Here is a 27,415-nt window from a genome sequence, read left to right on the forward strand (position 1 = left end):
GTGCTCCAGGAGGGCGAGGATGGCCTCACAAGGGTGTTGGGGACACTGAATGCCTGGATGCCTGAGGGCTGACGGCAAACTGGAGAAGCTATGGTACTTCAAAACCTAACTTAGTGAGAAAGGTCAGAAGTTCCTGGGGTGGACATGTTTGTCGAGGCATGTGTTTTGTTACTAAAATAGATGCAAAGAAAAATTAAAATATACTGTAGCCTAGACGACTGGGAGCCCTGATGGTATAGCGGTTAGAGCTCAGCCGCTAACCAAAAGGTTGGCAGTTTGAATCCACCAGCCGCTCCTTGGAAACCCTATGGGGCAGTTCTACTCTGTCCTATAGGGTTCCTATGAGTTGCAATCAACTTGATGGCAACGTTTTTTTTTTTTACCTGATGGATGTTCCCTTACCTTTCACCTGAGTAAAGATGGGAAAGGGACAAAGCCCCTCCTGCTGGGGGCTGGCCACAGGAGACGCCTGACCCCACGCCCTTCAGCAGGTGTCTGAGAAAGCACTGTCCATGGGGGTATGCCAGCCTGAACACTAACGCCCTCCTGGGAGGCGACAGCAGGGTGCATGGTCTGGACAAACCTCCCCCTCGCACCCTGTGCATCTGTGTGGACTCCACCAATCATGTCTTCCCTGGGGCCACAGGTCAACGTGAAGCCAGCATTTCCCTGCCCTGACCTGCAGGACCCGTGGTAGGATCTTACTGGAAATCCAATGCCCTTGTGTTAAATCATGAAAGTAGGCTCTGCGTACTGAAGAGTCATCATCAGGGGTAACGAGACTCATGACAAGCAGATACCCTGATTACCCTAGGCCGTCCCTAACTCTGGGCTGAACACCCCAGAGGCGCCTCCAGCTGCCCCCCGCCCCGAGCAGGACTTGTGCCCCCACCGGCCCTGGCTCCATGTCGCCTCCTCCAGGCAGTACCTGGCCCTGCTCCTGCAGCCAAGCACTGAGATGCTCAATAAACTCACGTCGGCCAACAGCTCATCTCTGCGAGAAACGTGAGACTTGTGCTAACAGCCTTGAGTGCCCCAAACCATGATTTTTTCCTCACTGTGTAAGTTACTGAAAAATACCAAAGTTGTGTAATAAAGCTTATAAATAGGGAGATGATGAACTGGGAATAGCGGAAAGGCTGGGAGTGGCTGGAGGTGGGTGGCGGGTAGCTGAGGGTTCACTATCTGCACTAGTCTTTCCACTTTTGTATTTATTTGAACTTTTTCATAATAAAAGTTCTTCAAGAGTAACAACAAACCCTCACTTCCAATCGATATAATCGTCCCTGAATTAATACCTGCTAGTCTGTTCAGCTAATTCTTTCATTAAGATTCCTTAATAATCACCAGTTTATCATCAGCCCCCGCCTGTTCAAGCACCCAGACACTCCTGACTAAGAAGCACTTCAACACATGCGCCCTGAGCAGCTAGGACGCAAACATCCACACAATGTACAAGGCAGCGTCGATGTACCAGCAGGTGCATGTGGGCACCCCTGCCACCAGGCACACGTCCCGCCCACACATGGGGTCTGCGTGGGGAAAGACAGCATCTCCACCCTAATGTAAGGTGCCTTGCTTCTGCCACATGCCCCACAAGGCTTCATCTCGAAAACCTATGACCTAATCAGAGGCCCTGGGTGATGCAAAACATTAAAACTCTCCGCTAACTGTTGGCAATTCAAGTCCACCCAGAGGTCCCTGGCGACCTACTCCCCCCCTCCCCCAAATCAGCCATTGAAAACCCTATGGAGCTCAGTCCTACTCTGACACACACGGGGTTACTGTGAGTCAGAATTAACTCGACGGCAACCAGGTTTTTTTTATGACCTAATCAGGTCGAACAGGACAAAACATTCACAAAGCCTCAGCCCCATGTACTCAGACGCCAAGCAGAAATACTGAAGTTAAATGAAGGGAAGAACGTGGTCTAGATTTCACTGCGAGAGTAAGCCAAAAACCCATTGCCATTGAGTCGATTCAGACTCATACCGACCTTATAGGTCTGAGTAGAAATGCCCCATAGGGTTTCCAAGAAGCACCTGGTAGAACTGAATTGCTAACCTTCTGGTTAGCAGCTGTGGCTCTTAACCACAACGCCACCAGGGTTTCCAAAAGAAAGAGCAGCAGCCCATTACTCAGGAATTTTCTTCGGGCAAATTTAAAAGTAGAAAAATGCCACCTCACCCACACCTATTTGAGATAGCATCCTCAAAACCAGAGAGCTTCGGTAACAAGGAGAAACACCACAGGAGGCTGTGACCACTGGCCACAAGGAGGAACCTCCGGGGGCGGGTAGTACCCCCACACAGACAGAGGAGGAGCTGCAAGACGGCAGAGTGGGTCCTGCCCATCCCCGCAGCCCCGGCACCGAGCAGAGCCAGCATGGGGGACTGGAAGTAGGGCTCGGCACAGGCTGAATGAGCAAGCAAGCAAGTGGGCGACAGAGAGGACATCAACAACTGAAAGAATACCCTTGCCAGCGCTGTGTGGAGTCAATGCGGTAGTGTTCTGGAGGCTGGACAAAGCGTGGGTCTGTTCCCTAATGGCCGGAGGCAAACATTTCCTGGAGGGAGTTTCTCAGCCACTTTCAGACTTTGTCCAGGCACTGCTTGGGCCACCCACCTTCCTCCCCGAACAAGACAACCTGCGATGACGGCCCTCATGAGCAGCTCTGCCCAGCACAACCGATGGGACATAACAGAGAAAACGTCCCAGCCTACCTTTGACAGCAGCCCTTGTCCCTGCCCTGGAGGACACCTGTCTGCTACGGAGATGACAGAGCAGGCTGAGTCATCAGAAGCTGCTTTGTGCAAGCGAGATGTAGGAGGGACCTCGGATGTGCACCGCAGATTTGTCAGAGCCAGAGCGGAGATGAAATAGGGCAGCAGTTTGAACGCGGCCCCTCAGAAGAACACAAAACAAACCCTTCCGTGCCTGGGCAACTCATTTAAAATTGCTTTCTACACAGGTCCCTTTGACTGAATTTAGGGGCCTCGGAAAGCAAAGGAGCCGCTGGGACGGCTGGAAAGAAGCACTGATGCGTACCTGCTGGTGGCAGCCACACCTGCCTCCCACTGCTGGGACCAGCCGGCCCGAGTGCGGAGGCAGGTGGACAGGCTGCTCAAGCTATACCTGCCACTTTTACTTTCTGCAGGCATTCTACTTTCTCAGCTGAAACTGCCAAACGCCACACAGTCTGACCAACAGAAGTTCTGGCGGGAGCAGGCCTTACCTTGGCAGGACCAGCCCCATGTGGAGGAGGCTGTGTCCTGGAGGCCTTGTGGCCCCGTGGGATTTCAGGACACACCTGGCTCCAATGTGAGCACCACGTCAGCAGTGCACATGTTACTTGGATTCCCAGGCTCAGTGTTGTCCTCCGTCCTGCAGACCTCCAGGGCTGACAAAAGGAGTCAAGGAAGTAAATATCTAGAAAGTGGAGCAGAATCCCTGGTCGAGCGAGATTCCATCTGATCCTCCCGCTTCACCTGCACCCCGTGACAGTGGCCACAGCCACGGCTACACCCAAGACCAGGGACAGAGTCCCCAGTAAACAAGAGTCTCACAGGCTTACTCGCGCTTACTTACTTACCTCTAGTGGGCAACCTCACCTGTTTTGATATGGTGAAAACAGGTGAAATTGTGCACTACAGATTAGTAGGTAAGCACAGGTAAGCCCCTGCGTACCCTGCTTCCTGGTTTAACCCGCCCCTGCCCAGGATGTGTATCCTAGCCACTGCCACGACAGCTGCTCAGGGCCAAAGCTTCTCCCAAACATGTGAGTCAGCAGCTGGAACCACCATAGGGACAAGTCATCCTCCAACCCACAGTCCACGTTGCTGAGTATTAAAAATTAGCTAAAAGGTGTCTGTGGTTAAGTGACAGGAAGCCGGGAAATAGGTACATATTAACCAGCTCATGAGAAATGAGTCACTAACTCATAACAAAAAACCACAATGGCCGGTTCGGAAAAAGCCTGCAGAGGCACGTGAGCTTTGTGGCTGGAGGGCACTAAGGCGGTGCCACCGAGGGGCCCAGGAGAGGATGGAAACCAGCTCCCAGGCCCAACCCACCTACTAGGGATTGAACTGTGTCCCACCAAAACACGTGTTGTAAATCCTAAACTCTTTGCCTTTGACTATAATCCCACTTGGGAATGAGTTCTCTATTATGTTAACGAGGCAAGACTAGTGTAGGGTGTGTCTTGAGTTAATTTCTTTTAACAGATAAAAAGAGCAGATTAACAAGCAGAGACGCAAGGAAGAGAGACGCCAAGCCATAAGAAGATCACCCAGGAGCAGATGCTCAGAAGAAACAAGGACCTTCCTCCAGAGCCAACAGACAGAAAGCCTTCCCACGGAGCTGGCACCCTGAATTCAGACTTCTAGCCTCCTAAACTGTGAGAGAATAATTTCTGTTTGTGAAAGCCACCCACATGTGGTGTTTCTGCTACTGCAGCACCAGATAACTGAGGCAGAATTCGGTACCAGAAGGAGGAGGTGCTGCTCTAACAGATACCTAAAATGTGGAAGTGGTTTTGGGTAATGGGTAGAGGCTGGGAGAGTTTTAAGGTGCCTAACAGTAAAAGCCTAGATTGCCTTGAAGAGACTATTCCTGGAATTATGGACATCAAAGGTGATTCAGGTAAGGGCCCAGAAAGAAGTGAGGAGAGCTCTAGAGAAAGTCTCCATCCCCCCAGAGAATACATATAGTGCCAGCAACAGAATGTTGCTAGAAATGTGGACATTAAACACGCTTCTGGTGAGGCTTTGACAGAAAATGATGACCCTGTGATTGGACAATGGAGGAAGGGTTATGCTTTTTATGCAGTGGCAAAGAACTTGTCTGAATTATGTTCAAATGTTTGGTGAAGGTACAACTTTTAAGTGATGAACTTGGATATCTGGCTGAGGCGATTTCTACGCAAGATCTTAAAGGGGCTGCGTGGTTTCTCCTTGCTAGTTATATTAAAATGTGAGAGGAAAGAGATGGACTTAAGGATGAACTGTGCAAAATGAAGACAAAAACTAAAAAGACTTGAAAAGCTCTCTTCTAGGATATGTGTCCTACAATATTCACCAAGAAAGTGGCTATACAATCTTTTGTTAAAGAGACTAAGCCTGTCACTGATGGAGCTAACTGACTATAACAACAGAAAACCCATCAGCTTAGACTGAAAGGGAGAGGGAAAGAACACTGCATGCCTCTTGAAATTCTACAGGCAGGAAAGAGGGCAAAAGGAGCTATATCTGTTGTCCTTTAAGAAAAGAATCATCCCTGGAGCAGCTCGGAGATTAGCAGAACTGTTGGAAGGAGCACAGGAAGCAGGACCTTCTTGGCTTCAAAGGGTGGGGCCACGGCCTCCTAGATCTTAAAGGGTAGGGTCACAACCTCCTAGGTTTCAAAGAGTCAGATCTTTACCAACTCAGTTTCAGAGCGTGGGGCTGTGCTACTCATGGGGTAGAACGATGGGGCATGCCAGGGCTGAGGGGGGCGGGGTTGCCACTCAAATGGTCTAGGTGAACGGGGCTGCCCAAAACCGAAGGAGCAGAGGTGTTATCCCAGTGGGCCTAGAAGGCATAGCTGAAGCCCAGGGCCAAGGGACCTCCACCCAACATCCACAAAGCATGGCCAACACCCAGGGTGTGGAGGGCAGGACCCCTGCTCAGGTGGTCCCAAAGAAAAAAGGATTATTTTTAAGTCTTGAGCCAAAAAAAAAAAAAAAAAAACCCAAACCCACTGCCGTCGAGTCGATTCTGACTCATAGCGACCCTATAGGACAGAGTAGAACTGCCCCATAGAGTTTCCAAGGAGTGCCAGGTAGATTCGAACTGCTGACCTCTTGGTTAGCAGCTGTAGCACTTAACCACCACACCACCAGGGTTTCCAAAGCCTTGAGAGCTAATGTAAACTGTTTTGCTGGGTTTTGGACTTGCTTGGTGCCTGTTACCCCTTCTTTTACTCCAATTTCTCCCATTTTTAATGGAAATACTTATTTCGTGCCCGTTCCACCATTGTACTTTGGAAATAGATAACTTGTAGTATAGATTTCACAGGTTCACAGGATGAACAGGAATTTTGCCCCAGGACGGAATATGCCTAAAATCTCACCCACACTTGAATTAGACGATTCAGAAGATTAGATTTTGGACTTGGAGTTGATCTAAGACTTGGGATGATTTCATGGGGTAAATGTGCTTTGTATGGGTCAAGGACACGATTTTGGGGACCCAAAGGGTGGAATGTTATGGATTGAATTGCGTCCCCCAAAATTAGGTGTTGTAAATTCTAACCTCTACAGGGTCACTATGAGTCGGAATTGACTTGCTGGCAAAGACATTAGTTTTTTTTTTTTTTGTTTTTTTTTTGTTAACGCCCGTGGCTATAATCCCATTTGGGAATGAGTTTTCTGTTATGTTAATAAGGCAGAATTGGTGTAGGGTGTGTCTTGAGTTAATCTCTTATAAGAGATAAAAAGAGAAGATTTGGCAAGCAGAGATGGGTAAGAGACCTGCAAAGCCACATGAACACCGCCCAGGAGCAGAAGCCCAGAAGAGACAAGGAAAGGACTTCTTCCAGAGCCGACAGAGACAGAAAGCCTTCCCCTAGAACTGGCACCCTGAATTTGGACTTCTAGCCTCCTGAACTATGAGAAAATAAATGTTTGTTAAAGCCACCCACTTTTGGTGTTTCTTTTATAGCAGCACTAGAGAACTAAGACACTGTCTCAAAAGCAGCATTTCTTAGTCTCTGCAGAGCAGCAGAAGTCTTCACCTCCTTACTCATCAGTGACCATCCATGGTCAGATGTCAAGGACAAGGAGACGGAGGAGGTGCGGCTGACGCAGAACCACCAGGCTCTGCTAATGATCCGCCCACATGGTGCCCGGATTCTCTGCTCACAGGGGTTGCACCCCAGAGAGCAGCTGCAGCTCAAGGACCACACTGGCTTCGGGGCCTCACCCATCAAATGGCTGCTAAGTTGCTTTCAGGATGGTGCTTTAAGGCCCCTTGGGTGGAATGGCTTTCTCCGTTCACACTTTAGGATATTATTTGCTTCAATTTACTAAAAGTACTTCATGTTTCTGAACTATTATCCTTGCTAGTTGCTGGTAAACTGAACAAAAAAGCTTTCATTCCAAATCAGAAATATAAACAGCTAACTCTTACTGGGCACTTATGATGGGTGAGGCACTTGGCCGAGCACTTCGTTAGCTCATGGAGTCCTCACGAGGGGAACAGAGGGCACAGGTACTGGTAACGTCCCATTTTAGAGATAAAGTAAGCCATGGAGACTGTGAATGACTCCACCAAGGTCAAGGCTGGCTTCCAAGCCCAAACCCGCCCCTCATGCCATGCTGCCTCTGCACACAATCACACGGTCCACATCGCTTCACTCATTCACTCATTCACTCATTCACCAAAGCTCACTGACCTAGTTACTGAATGACTGCCGTAGATTCCAGGGATGTGGCAGTGAACACGACAGGGCCCGCCGCCCCAAGCTTCCACCAGGGAAGAAGAGACGACATCTAACTAAAGGACTGCATGGTACCACGTGCTGGGGATAAGAACTGTGAGGGCAGAATGCCACTGGGAGGCTACCTTTTAGACAAAGTGACCCAAGAGACAAAGTGAGGAATGGCATCTGGGCAGAAACCTGGATGGCAAGCGAGAATGAGCCAGGTAAAGTATCCCAAGAAGGAGCATCTAGGTGAGGGGGCCAGTAAAGGCTGTGAGCCGGGACCCCCGGTAGGTCCCAGTGGGGCAGCGGCTGAGTAACCAGGGGGCAGGGCGAAGCCGATGGGGCCAGACCACAGGTCCCGGGGCCTCGGCAAGGACCTCCTGCTCTGACCTATGCTTTAAAGGGCTCATTCAGGTCCATGTAGAGTATCCACCCCGGGCAGGAGCAGTGGAAGGGGAGATGGAGCAGGCGAGAGAGTGAGGGGCTGTTTCAGAGCCCAGGCCTGGGACCAGGGTGGCTTCACGGAGCAGGTTAAGAAGCAGGCAGAGGTAGGATCGATTCAGAAGGTGAATCCACCAGGACGCTCCAGGGGATTATGTGTGGGGTGTTGTGAGGTGCTGCTGCTTCCTAGGATGGGTTGGCTGGTGGGTGCTGCTATGCCAGGTGGGGGCATGGAGGGTACTGACATGAACCCATGAACTCGAAGAGGCCCACGAGCCGTTCTAAAGAGCAAACGGTACCGAGCAACTTTCTTGTGTTTTGCCAGTTTAGAAATTAACAGGTCCGGAAACCACAGTCTTCCTTGCTGCTAAGCCCCACACTCCGAATACCCATTCATCTCGGGTGGGGCTCTGGCCTTCTGAAATATTTATCAATCTCTCTAGCTGAGCTGCTAAAGGAAAAAAAAAAAGAAAAGCTGAATACTAGATGGTACATACCCCACCCAGAAACGCTGTGCCAGGAAAGGCTGTGCATAAAACTAGCACAAGCAAGAAAACGAGCCCGGTTTATCTCACTGGGGGCTTCACGCTGTTTTTCATTCTCCTCACGGCACAAAGATTCCTCTTCTCATCCTGAAACACATTAGCCATGAACTCTCTCTCTTTCAGAATATCTCCCTGCCCTGGGACTTTTCCTGTCACTGAGGAAAGCGTCCCCATCATAGTACCTGCAGCCTCTGCAGCCTTTTAAGGCTGGGAAATATGTGGGCGGTGGGCTTCTCCGTGATTCTTGGCATTACACATACATGTCTCCCAGTGAATATGATAACACTGTCTGGTGTCATTTATCCCACAAACATTTATCAGGAGCTGAGTATGCTCTAGGCATTGTACTGGGCACTGAGAACCCCAAGGTGACAAGGGGACAATGTCTGCCATCCAGGGCTGCAGAGGAGACATGTAAGTAACAGCACCATTTCATCCTCAGCACCCATGTCCCCAACACCAGAGGCGGCTTGAGAGGCTCTGGACCACCACCCGAAGCCAGCAGAGAACAGACGATGAGCAGCAGGCAGTCAGGGCCACCTCCCGGATGGGTGTATCCAGACACAGTGTCACATGGTACAGACCAGCCCTCCCGCCACTCGGCAGGCTCAGTCCAGCTGCAGTCTGCCATACTGCCCCACAGGTCACTTGAGGCCTCGGGCCACCAAAGCCTCCTCGTGGGCCAGAGCACAAGCTCTTCCCCGGCTGCAGGCCACGTGTGTAAGCACCCTGAAGTCGCAATGATTTTCAAGTTCACCATGGGTGACGCCTGACAGCCACCCTCCTTTGAAGGCACAGCTTTTCTGGGACTATGGGTTCAGGAGGTCCAGCCCTGGGGTGCAGACAAGGGGCTTTCTCTCCATGGCTGCGTGCCCTAGTCACTGCCCCAGGGCTGTGTGGGAACGTGTGTCCCACAGCCTGGCTCACATACTGCCATATTCTAGCATCTTCCTGCCACCACAGTCCGTGGCAAAGGGAAGAGGACAGGGTTCTCTCACTGATAGAGCCACCAGGTCTGGGATTGGGATCTGGGGTGCAGGAAAGGGCTGCCCTGCTCTCTGCAGACCACCAGGCCCTCAATTCCCTCCGCCACATCTCACCCCAAGAACCGTAACAACTCACGAATGCAGCCAACAAACATGAAGGAAGGCTCCTAAAGGCCCTTGCAGGCCCTGGTCCTGGGGGACTGCACTCCCTCAGGGGGTGCCAGGATGTGGCCTGCAGCTGAGGGCCACTGTACAATGACAAGGATCCGACAATAGGAGAGCCTGGGCCTGAACCCTAAAAGACGCTGCCCTTAGTCTCGTATTTTTTAACCATCTAAGTAATAGGTATTATTATCTTCATTTTTTAATATCATTTAAAAATTATATTTATTTAAAATAAAATTTTAAAACATAATTTTATGTAAAAAAAAAAAGGGGTCGGGGGGGAGACACACAGATCATATCCCCCAAACGCACAGCAGCTAGCATCTCTGCTGACCTGTGTAAGGATCTCTCCTCCCGTGGGAAGCTCTGGGCAGCTGGGACCACGCTGCACCTCAGCCTGCCTCCTGCCTGCAGCCTCAAGTTTACCTGTTTGTACCCTCGCTCTTCCACTGAACGAGCCTGCCCATGACTCAAAGGTACAACTGTGTGTTCAAGATAATTACGTCGCTATTATTTAATTCAAGGATACCCCAGCACACCCCCTCCCTCCAACAAACTCGCTTTTCTGGGTCCTGTGAGAAGCTGGTGAACAACCTGTAGAAATCACACTGCGTATCTGTTACACGCAGTGTGCATACATGCTACAAATCCCAACTTCTCCAAAATCAGGATTAGCAGAACCTTGTCATTATTCCTTTTATAATCGTTTTCACACACCACAAATTTCAGCCTCTAAAAATATCGTGATTACACTGTATCCTGCTCTATTTTTGTCTTCTAAAAATAGAGCTACCACACCAGAAGCAATTTGCTGTTAGACGTGAATTATGCCGAGCGTCACTGACAGGATGTGGATTTCGTCCTTGACCGAGCAGGTCAGGGCCCAGGCGGCAGGTGGCACGGAGGTTCTGGCTGTGAGCTTGGGGACCTGACCGCCTCGCTTCAAAGCCCCCATGACCTCACACACAAGACTTGGCCAGTTTGGGCCTCGTTTTCCGCAATTATAAATGGGTGACACGATGCTGTCCACGTGGTAGGGATCAGACGGGGCCGCCTGGCCTGACGCCCAGCCCAGAGTTTGTGCTCACAAAGGTCACAGGGAAAGAACGCTGTGGGGTGAGTCCTCTGACTGTAACTCCATCAGCAGGTGTCCACCAATCAGTATTCCCCAGGTGTTAGCAGAAAGCTAAGGAAGAGGAGATTAAAAGCCACCAGGGAAAGGGCAGAAGGACAAGGTTGTGTCCCTAGCATACCCCACTGCCCACCCTCATCTCGGACAGCGGGTCTGCCTCCTTTCCTCTCTCCACCTCCACAACAAACCAGCCAGCAGCAGACTGTCTCCAAATAACCAGCACGTTAAAAACAGTTTTTAAAATAATCTTTTCCAAATTCTGAAAGCTTCGTAGTTCTAAGACCAGGAATACCAAAAAATTTTAAGACTATAATTCCATCTCTTCTCTGAACTGTGTTCTACTTTTTGTAAGGGAGTTCAATTTGAATTCAGAAAAGTAGTAATAAAACCATTTCTCTTCTCACCCTCCCCCCCTCCTCTTTCTCTCTCTCTCTCTCTCTCACACACACACACACACACACACACACACACACACACACTATTCAGATCACTCTCTATACACAGACCACCAGCCATGCTTCACTTGCCCTGGTTCAGATGGAGAACCGACTGGCCAAGATGGCTGAGCCCCCACCCGGCTGTACCTCAGGCTCCCCGAGCCCAGGGCAGTGCACTGAGCACAGCAGGAGCCTGACACACGTCTCCATCCCAAGCTGCGCCTACTTTACGGACTACACTCAGTTCATGACGAACCTTCATTGCCCAGAAGCCATTGTACTTCCCGGAGCTGACTCATTTAATATTATTCACTATGCAACTTGGATAATAAAGCATGTGCCACCGTATCAGCCTGCTGGCAACGCGTACACTCGTGGGCAAGGGAAATTTGTAGAAATCACACAAAAACAAAATAGAGCAGCCAGCCTTTGTGAAAAATGTAAAGTCAAGTTCTTTGGTGTTAAACCTCTGTAGACAGATTGTGTCCAATTGCTTAGTCATGAAAGGAAGCTGTGATAAAAATGAGCACAGTTTGGTTGTATACTGTATACTGCATTACGATTGATCTGACATTAAAAATCCACAGATGTGATTAGAAAGAAGGGGAACTTTTAGCTCAACTACAAGGAAAGAGAACATGGACGCCAACAGTGGCCGAATCTGTAATCCTTGCGCTGACACCCTGAGTCAGCAGGGACATCTGGAGGAAAATCGATGTCATACTTTGCAAAACACAGAGCCTGCTAATGTCCAAGATACAGATTTGAGCAGTGTCTTAGACACCTAGTATTGCTGTAGCAGAAAGACCACAAGTGGATGGCTTTAACAAAGAGAAATGTATTTCTTCACAGTAAAAAGTAGGCTGACAGGGAGCACAACAGAGAACCCCTGAGGGAGCAGGAGAACAGTGGGAGGCAGACCCCAAATTCTCATAAAAAGACCATACTTAATGGTCTGACTGAGACTAGAGGAATCCCGGCGGTCATGGTCCCCAAACCTTCTGTTGGCCCAGGACAGGAACCATTCCCGAAGACAACTCATCAGACAGGAAAGGGACTGGAAAATGGGTGGGAGAGAGATGCTGATGAAGACTGAGCTACTTATATGAGGTGGACACTTGAGACTGTGTTGTCATCTCCTGTCTGGAGGGGAGATAGGAGGGTAGCGAGGGTTAGAAACTGGCAAAATCGTCACGAAAGGAGAGACTGGAAGGAGGGAGCAGGCTGACTCATTAGGGGGAGAGTAAGTAGGAGTACAGAGTAAGGTTTATATAAGCTTATATGTGACAGACTGACTTGATTTGTAAACTTCCACTTGAAGCACAATAAAAATTATTAAAAAAAAAAAAGTAGGCTGAAAGTTCAAATTTAGGGCGTCAGCTCCAAGAGAAGGCTTTCTGTCAGCTCTGGAGGAAGGTCCCTCTCATCAATCTTCCCCTGGACTAGGAGCTTCTCCATGCAGAGACCCTGGGTCCAAAGGATGCACTCTGTTCCTGGCACTGCTTTCTTGGTGGCATGAGGCCCCCATCTCTGCTTGTTTCCCTTTTCTTTTTATCTCTTGAAAGATAAAGGTGATATAGGCCACAACCCAGGGAAACTCCCTTTACATTGGATCAGGGATGTGACCTGGGTAAGAGTGTTCCAATCGCACCTCTGTAACATAAAAATTACAATCACAAAATGGAGGACAACCACACAATACTGGGAAACATGGCCTAACCAAGTTGACACATTTTTGCAGGATACAATTCAATTCATGACAAGCTGTAAACAAAGTTAGGTGTCAAAATTTTAGGTTCCTGAAATTGTCGGACTGAATCAGCAAGGACCTCCTGCACCTCCCCCATAAGAATACAGAAACAATGATTAGAATATAGAATATTGTCCCACCCCAATTTCATATAGAGTTGAGATCGAAATACAGACAGAGAAGACCCCACTTACAAGGAGAAAGAAAAGAGGGGCATTCTAAGCAGGTACCCCAAGCTTCAGCACCTATCTCAGAGTCACAGGACACACGCCTGAGGGACCTGGGGAGACTTGAACATCCAGGTGGGCAGGAAAGGTGGCCATAAGCCTCCCCTAGACAGAGCTGGAACTGAGACTCCTGGATAAGGACAAAACTCTCAAGGACTACTGAGTCTATGGAAAGGGCATTAGAAAATGCTACCCACCAGGCAGAGAAGTGGAGAGGAGGGTTGCTGGGAAGCATCTAGTTTGAGAGAATGAAACCCTAAGGCTGTGTCTATGTGGGTGTGGCCTCCAAGTTCAGGCTGCTTCAGCAGTGCAGGAATCCCAGGTTTAGAAATTAAGATAGAAACTTGTTCAGAACTTGCGAAACACTGGGGCCCTAGGAATAGCAACAACCCAGGGTATAAAGAAACACCCATGGAAGAAAGAAAGGAAGGAAAGGAATGGAGGAATAGAGAGGAAGGAAGGAAAAAAGGAAGGCAGGGAGAGAGGGGGAAGAGAATTGCCTGCTGAAGAGAAGTTTACAATAAAAATTAAAAATGACACATGGAAACAATCCACCATGCAAGAGTCAGCAAAACACAACAGAAATGACTCCAAATAATAAAATAATATAGAAAAGACTATAAAACATGCTTTTTTTTTTAAAATAGGAAGTGAAATGAAGGAAGAACCTATAATAAAAGAAAGGAACTCTGGAAAAAGAAAAAGAAAGTTAAAAAAATGATTTTCTAGAATTGAAAAATAAAGCTACTGAAAATAGCTAAAGACAAATACAAAACTGGTGATAGAGCTAAATAAGAAACCAGAATGCAACACAAAAAGATAAGAGAGAAAAGATAGAGGACTGAGAGCAGATAAAAGAAGACTGTAAACACAGATCTAGTATGAATTCCTGAAGTAAAGAACAGAGAAAAGGCAGAAGAGGTATTCCAAGGGATAAGGGACAAGAATACTCCAGAATTCCAGCAAGACAAGAGTCCTTGGATTTAAAAAGCATGTTAAGTCCCAAGCAAAATAAAAAGTACAAATGCACACCACAGCATATCATAGCAGAACACATCACAGCGGAACACCAGAACACCACGTGGTGGGGGTGGGGAATCTTAAAACCACCAAGAAAGACAAGACAGATTACCTAAGAGGAAACAACAATTGACTGGGAGCTAAGTCCTGGACAGCAACAACAACAAAGAAAAGCCAGATGGTGATAAAATATCCTCAACTGCTAAGACCGCACTGGGACTGGGCTGCTAAAATACATGGCATCCTATGATTCTATACCCAGCTAAACTATCATTCAAGTAATGGGGTGTGGGAGGAGGCCATTTTCAGACAAACAAAATTTGAGTGTTTATCATACTGAAAAAACAACTAAAGGGTTATTTCAGAAATAAGGAAATCATGTCCAAAGTGAAAGAATAAGATGCCAGAAGCACTGGTGTCCTAAACACTAGAAAACATGTCAGTAAATATAAAGAAGCATTGACTACTAAGTTAAACCGAAAGTTTCACACAGTGACTGAGACCACTTTCATTATGTGTAATACTGTTTCCTGAAACTTTTGTTTCACCTGTGTGTGTGTGTGTCCTGGGTCATGATGCGGAAGTTATTTTTTTTAATACGGGACACGATAAAAAAAAAAAAAAGTCCCCATTCAAAAGCTGGGTTGGTTTCCTCTTAGGAGCAATGTAAATCCTAAAAATGAACAAGCTTCTGTCTTTACCTTGACACACAGGACACTCAGCCAAACTGGTGACTCACACTTAAAATAATTACAGAGGACTTATGAAATTGATTTTTGGGCTGTACTTCCAAGAGACCATTGTTCTTACTTCTTTATCTTTACTCTTACATCTCCATGGGAATGAAATAAGAAGTATAGCTGTCCTTGAAAGTGCACTCCAAAGTACCAGAGCATCCAATGTGCCAGCCATTTAGCTTCTTTTCATTCTAAGAGATCGCTGAAATACAGCATGGTTTGAGTAACTCTGTGTAAGACCTGAAGCTGAGTTTAGTACCACTGCAACAGCTCATCAATCCTGCTTTTAAACACAAAAGGATACCAAGAAAACGACCGACAGTAATCATGGCGGTGCACATGGGCTATTCTCACCATGCTCCACTTGACATCACATTTGCATGTCAGAGAGCCCTTCTTTGAAATCAGCTATGCTTGTGCAAAAGCAACTCTTCATGACAAATAATCAGCAAAAGATTGCTTATCCTTTGCTGCACTCAGAAATTAGTTAAAAGTAACCAGCTCTTAGAAAAGGAGAAACCGTTTTATGCAAATACATTTGCAAAGACTCTGTATTAATGCAAATATTATGTTTGTCTTTTATTTGAATGCAAACAGCATCTGTTTTGCACAGTCAATGCCATCACTTTGTAGTTGGTGCTGAACGTCTCAAGTGTGTTCCAGCTGCTTTTTAGAGTTTGAAACAGATTTCCAGAAAGCCGCAGTCACACAAAGAAGTTCACTGGAGAGAAGAGAAGGCAAACCAGTATGGTGGGGTTCTGAGGAGGAATCTTCACTTTTCAGGGAAGAGAGAAAAAAGTTAAAAACAAATTTCAGCATTTACTTCTGGAATGGTTGTGCATGAGCATGTATGTGTGTGTGTTTCTTTCCTTTTTAAATAGTTTTAACCAAGGAAAAAATTAGGATTGCTTTTTATAAATTCCCTTTGCAGGGAAAATATACTCAGAAAAAGAACATATGTTGGAAAGGAAAAACTAGGCAGCATCAGGCTGCTATCAAGAGCACCTAACCTGAACCAAGGCTGGTTCTGACTCCTCTCGGGAAGCCTGGCCTTCAACTCAGCCATGTTCTGCTCTTCTTGCAGAAAATGGCAATGATCCAGAATTGGTAGATGGCCTCGGAGGCTCCCTGACACACTGAGATCACCTGACACTACTACTTTTCTACCTGGACTGAGGACTCCTAAGGAAATGGACAAAGTCCTGCTAGTTTTTGTATCTATGACTAAAATGATGACTAGCTCAGCCAGGGTAGAATCTGGATGGATAGGTGGATGGGCGGATGGGCGGACAGGCGAACGGGCGGATGGACGGACGGATGGACAGATGGATAGACGGGTGGGTGGGGGGGCAGGGGGTGGCTGAATGAGTTGATGGGTGGATAGATGCTTGAACAAACGAATTATGCCACATATGGGGAAACAGATACTACGAAAAAAATTGACCTGAGTTCTCTCAGATTTCTGATACATTCAACTTCCGATTTTCTACCCAACCAAGAGTTCCTGGCAACAGTTTGACCTCAAACCACTAGTCGTACCATTCCATTTGTATGGAAGGCAGGTAGGTGGCCAATCAGACTCTCTAGACCAAGTATCCCTGTGAGATGGGCTATAAAGAAAGGAGAAGAAACTGGACACTTTCAGATGCCCCTCAAAATAAATATCTACTGTCACATAAACTTGCTGTTAAAACTTCAAAATACCTATATGGACAAATAATCATTCAGGTGAATAACAACTAAGTGGTGACCACTTTATAATCAATGCAGTTATGAATTTGGTTTCAAACTGACTAATTTTCCCATGTACGTTGCTAATCATCTTATGCTACTCTCCTTTTCCCTTAATTCATGCAGGAAGGAATTTGGTTTTGACAAGATACACTTTGAACACCAACACTTGATGGATAAACATGAGTGCAAAAAACACACGTCGGATAAAAGTAGAAATGGTAATTTGGCCCAGTCCTACTGCAGAGGACAACTGGAAAAGCTAGAAAAAATATATAAAAACATCCTTTCGAAAGCACTGGTAAGTTAACAAAACAGTGAAGAATTACAGGACCTGATAGAGGCCACGGAAGTAAACTTGGCATTTGGGGCTGCTCTTCCCCAGTGATATCTGCAGAGCTTCCCAGCCACCTCCCCAAAATCTTCTGTGCCTCTGACAGTCTCTCACAATATACCAGGTTCAGGGAATGAGGTCCAAGGACTGGTAGAAAGGGTGGGGGTAAGCATAGTGAACACTTTCAATTTAGGTTGGAGTGCCGAAGGAATCTCTAGGAATAATGCCTTGCCATCGAGTCGATTCCGATTCACAGCGACCCTATAGGACAGAGCAGAACTACCCCATAAGATTTTCAAGGAGCAGCTGGTGGATTCAAACTGTCAACCTTTTGGCTAGCAGCCATATCACTTCACCACTGCACCACCGGGGCCCCCTAGGAATAATGGAGATCCAAAAATAAATGGATCCTCAAAGAAACTGCAGCTCAGCTTTTAACAACTTCAATTCCCAAAACTGAACTGAGGCGATGACTGATTGCTAGTGCCCCCAAACGTCTGGCAGAAACAACCTTATATCTGCTCTGGAAGGAGAACTCATCCAAAGCCTCAAATTATTTCAGCAACGCTTGCAATTAATATATTCAATAAACACACACACACAGTCAGATGTAAGAAAAGACGCTAGGACAAGAACAAAAATCAACAGAAGGAATAATCCATAGAAAATGACCTTCCGATGCTCCAGATAATTATCAGAAAAAGACTATCGGCTGGGTCTCACCTGTGATTTTTAAACAACAGCTTCAAAGCCGAAGTGTCGATGGTATTCTAGTAATAATAAAATAGCTGGATGCAACTGAAGATTCTATTGTAGTTTTAGACACAGACTTTAACAGAACTGATTTCTATGTTTAAGAAGATAAAACATTAACAATTTTAGCAAAGAATTAGAAAATTTAAAAATGGAAATCTAGAATTTTTCAAAATAAACAAATCAGAAAGTGATGAAATTATATCTTTAAAAGTGCAGAAAAAAAGATCAAAAGTGCTGAAAAAATATAACTGTCAAACTTGAATTCTGTACCCAGCATAACTGTTCTTCCAAATGTGAGTGAAATAAAGGCATTTAATGACAAAAGTAGATAATTTATCACCTCGAGATCTCTCTTCCTTCGGGAAAAAGAAAGGTGAACTCAGATGAAGACTGAAACGATATACCAAACAACGAAAGGGGTTTAAATGTGTTAATGACTTTAAATGAATATTCACCTTAAAGAAAAAAAGGATACATTAAACAAGGCACAGAGAAGACTAGACAAAGAGGAAGCCGATAGCAAAATGGAAGATATAGGAAATATATTGAAGGTTAACAAACTAGAGGCTCTCAGTAAAAACAAAGACTTCCAGATCGGATAAAAAACAAAAACAAAACAACTAAACTCTAAACTCAAGAATATGCTATTTACAAGAACACATCTAAAAGATAAGGCTATAGAAAGGATGAAAGTAAAACATTGGGAAAATATGTACCCAGCAAATAATAAAGGAAAGCTTGTGTAGTGATATTAATATCAGAAAAAGGACACTCTCGTACCGGCACTAATTATCATCACCTGGGAGCTCTGCTCAGGCCACACCTCACAGGGAAGAGGACAGAGCCTGCAAGTGGGAGCCGGGCCTTCGCATCCTTCAAAGCTCCCTAGTTGACCCCAAGGTTCATTCAAGTTTGAGAACACTGCTTTAAGGCAAAAAGGATTTTCTTGAGATAAAAAGGAACACTTCACGTTATAAAAGTTTCAACAGCAATGTTTAACAATTCTAAGTATATTTAAAAAAAGCAAAAACACCAAACTAAACTCATTGCCGTTGAGTCAATTCTGACCCAAAGTGACCCTACAAGACAGAGTAGAACGGCCCCATAGCTTCCAAGGAGCACTGGTAGGTTACAACTGCTGACCTTTTGGTTAGCAGCCAAACTCTCCATCACTCTGTATATGCACCTAATAACAGAACTTTGAAGTGCATAAAGCAAAACAATTGTCAGAAATCAAAGACACCTGCAATTTCCATAATCAAAGTGGGAGATTTTAACACACCTCTCTCAGTTACATATAGAGGAAGCAGGCCAAAAAACAAAAAAATTGTGTAAGTATACAAAAGATTTGAATAACATGATTAGCAAAGTAAGCCTAGAAAACAGATATAAACAGATCAACAAACCCAAAAGTTGGTTCCTTAAAAACACTAATAAAATGGAACAATCTCTGGTGAGAATAAATGGCCAATGTTACCAAGAATGAAAAGGGAGAATACCATAAATCAGTGGTTCTCAAACGAGGCAATTTTAGCTTCCAAGGGAACTTGGCGATATCTGGAGACACTGTCAATTGTCGAAACTGGGCGTAGACGTCAGGGATGCCGGTAAATATCCTCCAGTGCACAAGAGAATTCTCCACGACAAGAAATTCTCTGGCCCAAAATGTCAATAGTGCCGAGATTGAGAAACCCTGCTATAGAACCTGCAGGTATTAAAATGATAAACAGGAAGGTCTTATGAAAACCGTTGTGCAAATATAGCTGAGCTAAAAACAAATACAATTTACCAAAACTGACACAGGGAGAAACAGAAGACCTGAATAGTCCAGTTACTTTTAAGGAAATACAGTCTGCGATTTAAAATTGCTCCACAAAGAAACTCCAGATACTTTCAAACTTTACGTTTTCAAGAAATAATTTCAAGAAATAATTCTAATCTGATGGAAAATCTTCCAGAAAAAAGAAAAAATGTTCCTCGAAGTTTTCATGAGACAGTATTACTCTGATATCAAAAATACAAGAGCATTGCAAAAATAATAATAATAATAACAACTGCAAGCCAAGTCATTTATTAACACAAAGGCAAAAACCATAAAATATCAGCAAACTGAATCCAGCAGTTAGAATCCAGATATAGTATATGCAGGCAGGATACTATATCTTGGTCAATGTGGGTTTAATTCAGAAGTGAAAGGTTAGTTTAACCATAAAAAAAAAAAAAATCAGCTAATGTAATTCACCACATAAACAGAATAAAGGAGAAAATATATACACCCTGTCAATAGAGACAAAAGAAACACTTGATAAAATTCAACATGTACTCATGGAGGGAAAAAAAAAAACTAGGCAGAGAAGGCCACAATAGCTTTGATCTGATAAGAGGCACTTATCAAAAATGTAAACAAAGGAGAATGCCCGTGGTAGCTGCTTCTGTTGTTCCACCAGTCCTTGCTAACTCCATAAACCAAAAAAAATACCACCAAACCCAGTGCCATCAGTCAATTCCGACTCATAGCGACCCTGTAGAGGCAGAGAAATCAAAGGTACGAGGAATGGAGAGGACAGAATGAAACTGGCCCCACTTGCTTTTGGCAGGTAGAACTTCCAAGAGAACTACAGACCGTCTAGAACTCATAAATCAATCCATCACGGTCACAGGGTTCAAGGTCAGTATATAAAAATCATTGTATTTCTATGAACCGGCCACGGACAAAATACAAATTACAAAAAGATACCAATTACGACAGCATCTAAATTATCAGACATGAAGGAAAAATTTTTACAAGAACAAGGAAGACCTCTGCAGGAAACTAGGAAACACGCTGGAGGAAATGAAGACCTAAGGAAATGGCTGTCACCCGCTAGTCCTGTCCAGAGATCTACCGTCAGGTTCCCGCATCCTTCTCTTCCCCATTCTCTCTGAAACACTGTTGCTAGAGGGGTCTTTCTAAGGCAGTAGCTGGAAACCATTTTAGTCATGACCGGAGCACACACATTTTCACATGGAGACACAGTACACACCGACGCAGATAGTGCTGAACCAAAAGTCTCACCAACAATAACTTCCCCTTCTTAAGGGCAATTTGATATTTCCTATTCTATTTCATAATGAGGTGGTCATGGCCCACTCAACTGCCTTCAGCAGGTGCTAATGGCCCAAGTCTGCAAAGCACTTGGAGGAACCAGCCCTGCTCCAGCCCTGCCTCCCACCACCCTCCTGCCCTGCACGCTCAAAGCCCGACGCCCTCCAGGCAGCTTCGGGCCTGAGCTTTGCCCTTGCTCAAGCTGGCAGCCTCCTCTGAGGGACGCTTCAGTGTGTGGCTGACAGGCAGGTCCTTGCTGTGCTGAACCCGGCAGGGAGCCTGATCACAGGAGTGTCACCTGCTGGCACCTTACATGGCTGGCACCCGGTACAGGGACCTGCAACATCCAGGTCACCCCCACGGAAGGTCAGCTGTCTGAGACTCCTGCAGAGTTGGGGGAGGGTGGCAAGACACACGCTCCTAGAATCCTGGTGGGGCAGCCCAAACTCCACAGCCACCCGACTCGGAGTCACAGCCTGGGTCTGCTCTGAGCACAGCGCTCAGGAGACCCCTCACTCTCCCAAGCCCGAGAGGGTGGGAGCGTTCAGATGCCAGGCACACTGTGACCTGCAGGGGGCGCACTCCAGGAGCCTTTAAGATGCAGGCCGCAGCCGCTGCCACCCAAGGGAGGTCTCGGGGGCCCTCCAGGCCTACCTGTGCACCCTGGGAAGACTGACCAGGTAGAAATATGGCGAAAGGGAGGCTGGGCAAAAAGGAAGAAGTAGGAAAGCGAGCTTTCTTTATGGCTCACAGGGAGGGGGTTCCAGCCCAGGCCCAGGAGGGACACTCCCTGTCAGCACACTTCTCTGTGGTCCCCAGGCCCAGCTCCTGCATGCCGCACGTCCTCACCCAGCCCAGAGCACTGACTATGCGCTGAGAACCCCCCTCGCCCAAGACAGCCAGCGGAGTCCCCCTGTGTGCCACGTGCCAGGGCTGCTGCACAGGCCAGGGCAGACCTCTCACACACACACACACACACACACACACGTTTGCACTCATGCACATGGCAGGATCCTGCACAGGCAGTGTGTGGACTCTGCAGCCGGGTGCTGCACCACCCCTAGCTGTCTGATTTTAGGCGAGCTTCCTGACCTTGGTGTCTCGGTGTCTTCATCACAAAATGGAGAGGACAGCAGTTGGATCTCATAGCACTCTGAGGACTAGACAAGTCATACAGTCACAGCATCTAGAACAGGGTCCAGTCACTGTCAAACAAGGGGGTAAAGTTTCTGTCATCTTTCAGCATGGCACAGGATGCCCCAAACTGGCCTGATGGCCTCATCTCCCTTCCCTCCAACAATCCCAGCGCTGTGTGGACAGTATTACTCTTCTGAACACAAGTCTGCGATGGCTCCCTAGCACCTAGTGGATCAGGTCCAGATTCCTGCAGCCGGTCAAGTGCTGGTCCTACCCAGGGTCCCACCTCCACCCATGCGGCCCTCTGCCCACAGGGCTCCTCCACCTCAGAGCTGGGCAGCTTCTGCCACATTGGCTGATGGGCCTGTCTCTCTCGGGATGGGGACCCTCACCCTGAACCTGGGTACAGGCAGTAGAAGCCCTATTCTGTCAGCAGCCAGTCCCACACCAAGCCCAAGTCCAGTGCTACTGAGTCGATTCTGACTCATACCGACCCTACAGGACAGAGTAGAAGTGCCCCACAGAGTTTCCAAGGAGCTCCTGGCAGATTTGAATTGCCGACCCTTTGGTTAGCAGCCGTAGCACTTAACCACAACGACACCAGGGTTTCCAAACCACGTTCTAGAAAGTTCCACAGAGAATGCCTGTTTTGTGCCAGGAGGGACAAGAGAGGCTCCAGGGCGGGCTCCGCCAGCAGATGGCACTCACTGCAGCCGACACTGAGAAGTAGCTGAACCAGAGTCCCCAATTAACTGATCACGTTTCCCCAAGTTCCACAGGGCTGCTCCACCACACCCCGAAGCTCATTTTTTGCACGAAGTATTCATTTGGACTTTTTGTTCTTTACTTTTGCACGTGTGTGGTGTAGCAAGGGAGCATGGGGACAGAGGTAAGATTAATGTAATGTAGCCCACTCTACAAAGATAAAAAGTATCTGAGAGAGCGACCAACAAACTCGGAATTCATTCTGGAAACTGAATTCATTCTTGAGCAGAGACAAAGACCCACATAATAAACTAGAGACCAGAATAACAAGGAGGGAGGAAGGAAAAGAGGGAGGAGCAAACAGAAACAAAGAAAGGAGGGAGGGAAGCAGAAAAGATGAAAACAAAGACCAAGACGCTGAAGAGGGCCCCTAGTCCAAAAGTGCCAGCTGAGCAACGGTTTCGACACTGGACACAAACACATCACCACAGCCCTCCGGAGTCAGACTGGGTCCCTCGAAGACGAAAGCAAATCTCGGTAGATTGTGGCTTCCAGCTAAGGTGGGAAGTCCTTGAGGGCTTCTCTTTCTGTGCATCTGCGGAACATCCCGAGACTACATGATGAAACACTTTTCAACTGTTACAAAAATTGACACCTGGTGAGTTGGCCAAGTATCACCCAACCATCCCACATCAGTCAGCAGAGGAAAACGGTCCACAGAGAGCCTCCCGTGAGGGTGTCCCCTCCCAGAAACGCACTGCAGGACCCTCGAAAGGGCACGGGACAGTGGGACAGGGAAGGGGGAAGCTCAGAGGGCAGCCTCTCCACCACAGGCTCACCAGAGCCTCCCCATCTCAGTGATAGGAGGTGCCCACTGGGAAAAAGTACCCTCAACCCCCTGCCCAACAAAGTCAGCAGCCAGCCTGGCCCCATGGCAACCAAGGAGACGGAGAAGGTACAGTCAGGGGTCTCCAGGTCCCCTTGGTGAGGCCCCGCCCCAGTGATAGCAGCTTCTCTCGGAAGGTTCCAGACACAGAGGCCTAGAGTGGCACCTCAAGGAAGCCCCGCAGGGAGCTGGCAGTAAGGGTATTTCTTGGGTCCCTCTGCCCCTCCAGCAGGCATGCACTCAGCTGGCCAGCCCTGGACACCAGGCCTCCCAAAGACGTTTCAGGCAGGCCAACAGCGATCGCCGTCCTGATGCTCAACCTCAAATCCCACACGGAAATGCTGGCCACTTAAAGCCCACATGGGGTTTCCGGGTGGCTTCTAGAAAATTCTGGCCACTTAGAGCCCACACGAGGTTTCTGGGTGTCTTCTAGAAAATGCTGGCCGCTTGCAGCCCAAGCGGGGTTTCCGCGTGGCTTCTAGAAAATGCTGGCCACTTAAAGCCCAAGCGGGGTTTCCGGGTGGTTTCTAGAAGTGAGGAGTGCGTGCTGTGGGGTCTCCCTGGGGGAATCCAAAATTTCCATGATGTGAGATTACATTTTAGTGGGATTGCAAAAACCTTGGCTTAATATCAGAGGCCATGATAACACATTTTAGAACACACTTTAGTAACGGTGCAGCAATTTGGTTCTCAGGAGAATCACAAATGGAAAGGATGTCTTTTCCCTGCTGTTGCTGTTAGATGCCGTCGAGTCGGTTCTGACTCATAGTGACCCTATGCACAGAAGAACGAAAACACTGCCCGGTCCTGCGCCATCCTTATAATCGTTATGCTTGAGCTCACTGTTGCAGCCACTGTGTCTATTCACCTCGTTGAGGGTCTTCCTCTTTTCCGCTGACCTTGTACTCTGCCAAGCATGATGTCCTTCTCCAGGGACTCATCCCTCCTGACAACATGTCCAAAGTATGTAAGACACAGCCTCACCATCCTTGCCTCTAAGGGGCATTCTGGTTGTACTTCTAAGACAGATTTGTTGGTTCTTTCAGCAGTCCGTGGTATATTCAATATTCTTCGCCAACACCACAGTTCAAAGGCATCAATTCTTCTTCGGTCTTCCTTATTCATTGTCCAGCTTTCACATGCATATGATGTGATTGAAAATACCATGGCTTGGGCCAGGCACACCTTAGTCCTCAGGGTGACATCTTTGCTCTTCAGCACTTTGAAGAGATCCTTTGCAGCAGATTTACCCAATGCAATGAGACTTTTGATTTCTTGACGGCTGCTTCCATGGCTGTTGACTGTGGATCCAAGTAAAATGAAATCCTTGACAACTTCAATCTTTTCTCCATTTAGCATGGTGTTGCTCATTGGTCCAGTTGTGAGGATTTTTGTTTTCTTTATGTTGAGGTGTAATCCATACCGAAGGCTGTGGTCTTTGATCTTCATTAGTAAGTGCTTCAAGTCCTCTTCACTTTCAGCAAGCAAGGTTGTGTCATCTGCATAATGCAGGTTGTTAATGAGTCTTCCTCCAATTCTGATGCCCCGTTCTACTTCATATAGTCCAGCTTCTCGGATTATTTGCTCAGCATGCAGATTGAATAAAACCAAAAAACCAAACCCAGCGCCGTCGAGTCGATTCCGACTCATAACGACCTTATAGGACAGAGTAGAACTCCCCCATAGAGTTTTCAAGGAGCGCCTGGCAGATTTGAACCGACAACCCTTTGGTTAGCAGCCGTAGCACTTAACCACTACGCCACCAGGGTTTCCACAGATTGAATGGGTATGGTGAAAGAATACAACCCTGACGCACACCTCCACTGACTTTAAACCAGTCAGTATCCCCTCGTTCTGTCCGAACAACTGCCTCTTGATCCATGTAAAGGTTCCTCATGAGCACAATTAAGTGTTCTGGAATTCTCATTCTTTGCAATGTTATCCCTAATTTGTTATGATCCACACAGCCAAATGCCTTTGCATTGTCAATAAAACACAGGTAAACCCAGCCCACCCACTACCGTCAAGTCGATTCCGACTCATAGCGACCCTATAGCACAGAGTAGAACTGCCCTGTAGTTTCCAAGGAGCGCCTAGTGGATTTCAACTGCCGAACCTTTGGTTAGCAGCCGTAGCACTTAACCACTATGCCACCAGAGTTTCCAGGTAAACATCCTTCTGGTATTCTCTGCTTTCAGCCAGGATCCATCTGACATCAGCAATGATATCCCTGGTTCCACATCCTCTTCTGAAACCGGCCTGAATTTCTGGCAGTTCCCTGTCGATATACTGCTGCAGTTGTTTTTGAAAGCAAAATTTTGCTTGCGTGTGATATTAATGATATTGTTCTATAATTTCCACATTCGGTTGGATCACTTTTCTTGGGAATAGGCATAAATATGGATCTCTTCCAGTCAGTTCTTTTCCCTGAGAGTTTAAAAATAATCAAGGAGGAAGAGGAAAGAAGCTTCTGAGAGGGCAGAGGTTAAAATCTAATCAGAAATAGGTTAGGAGTCTTCCCATCACCTTTTCCTGGCCTGGCCAAGCCTGGGATGAGGCCACGCCATTATCTCTGAGACTGAGCTCTGCTCTGGGGTGTCCAGAGCTGGGAACAACACAGTTTACCTGTGACACTCTGACAGGCCTCACACTCCTCCAGCCCCGGCCAGGGGTGATGGAGCACTCCCAGACAGCCCACAGAGGTAGGGCCCAACACAGAACGGGCAGGGCCAGGCTGCCAGTCCAAGGACCCCACACTAGAGGCCCCCACACCCACAGCCACAGGCGACATGGGTGGGTGAGCACTTCAGCAGCTACGCTCATAGCCCAAGAGGGTCTGGTCATGCCCCAGCTCATAACCGGGGCAGTCTGGACACCTGTGTCCAGACCCACCAGTGTCCCTCCAATGGGCCGATGCCCTGTGGTGGCAGTAGGAGTCTGGTAGGTAAGGGAGCCTGCCCCTGGAGGGCCAGCGCCCTCTGAAAGAGGTCTGGAAGCTGTGTGCTCCACGGAACACCATACCCACACGTCAATTTCCAAAGAAGCCACGCCCACGAGCGGCTCTTACAAAGAACCTGGATACCCCGAAAGAGCACAATGGATAGTGCCCTGGATATCTAAGACCAAGAGAAAGACACCAGCTCCCAGTTCCAGTAGCCCTGTTACACACATGGCCACAGTCATTCTTTAACACCCACCAGTTATTCAACAATATAAAAAATGCTACATCCTTCACTCTCTGTTAGCTGCCTGGGCTGCCACTCGCTGACGCCCCAGCCTCTGTGCTCTGAAATCACCATGCAGGCCAACCACACGGGGCCACAGAACAGCTGTCCACTGCTGCCTGGCACCACCCTGAGAACACAAACCAGCCCACCCCCGGCCAGCCCCCCTGTGCCTGACACCCAGGAAGGCTGTGTGCACCCCCATCTGACCCGCCCTAGAGGCACCAGGATGACCTGGAGCTCGGCCCCTACGTGGGCAGGGGAAGGGTGTCTGCTCTGCCCACTGGGCGCCTGTGGTAGGTAGCCTGAGCACTGGCAGCCCGCAGTACCCCAGGCCTGGCAGGGCACCTACACAGCACCTGTCACATGAAGGAGTGCAGGGAGGGGCCAGCTCCCTGATAGGGTGGCCCAGGACAGCTCAGGAGGAATGGGTGCTGCCTGACAGGGTGGCCCAGGACATGCTCTAGCAGGGCAGGGGGAGGGTGGTGGGCGAGATGGGAAGACCTGCAAGCTGGACGGTGCTGACCACATCTGAAGGGACCACAAGGGACAGCGGGCCGAGAGGGCAAGGGGTGCAGGTGGCTACCACCAGGAGAGGCAGCAGGCTCCCGTCTGTCCACTGCTGTTCCCAGGCCCCAGACTGCAGGGCGCTG

General features: G+C 47.7%; 1 protein-coding gene across 19 annotated transcripts in view; it reads right to left on the reverse strand.

Annotated features, from left to right (window-relative positions):
- Positions 1–27,415, reverse strand: part of HDAC4 (histone deacetylase 4) — a 338,424-nt gene that overhangs the window by 177,635 nt on the left and 133,374 nt on the right. For 3 of the 19 annotated variants that reach the window (XM_049888584.1, XM_049888586.1, XM_049888585.1), the window contains one exon: positions 21,903–22,015. The exons of 14 other annotated variants lie outside the window; for them this stretch is intronic. In XM_049888584.1, the coding sequence (XP_049744541.1) occupies positions 21,903–21,957 (55 nt within the window). In that variant the 5' untranslated portion in view covers positions 21,958–22,015. 2 more of the 19 variants (XM_049888591.1, XM_049888588.1) reach the window with 2 other exon arrangements.

This window comes from Elephas maximus, chromosome 6 (genome assembly GCF_024166365.1).
Source record: "Elephas maximus indicus isolate mEleMax1 chromosome 6, mEleMax1 primary haplotype, whole genome shotgun sequence".
Lineage (NCBI taxonomy): Eukaryota > Metazoa > Chordata > Mammalia > Proboscidea > Elephantidae > Elephas > Elephas maximus.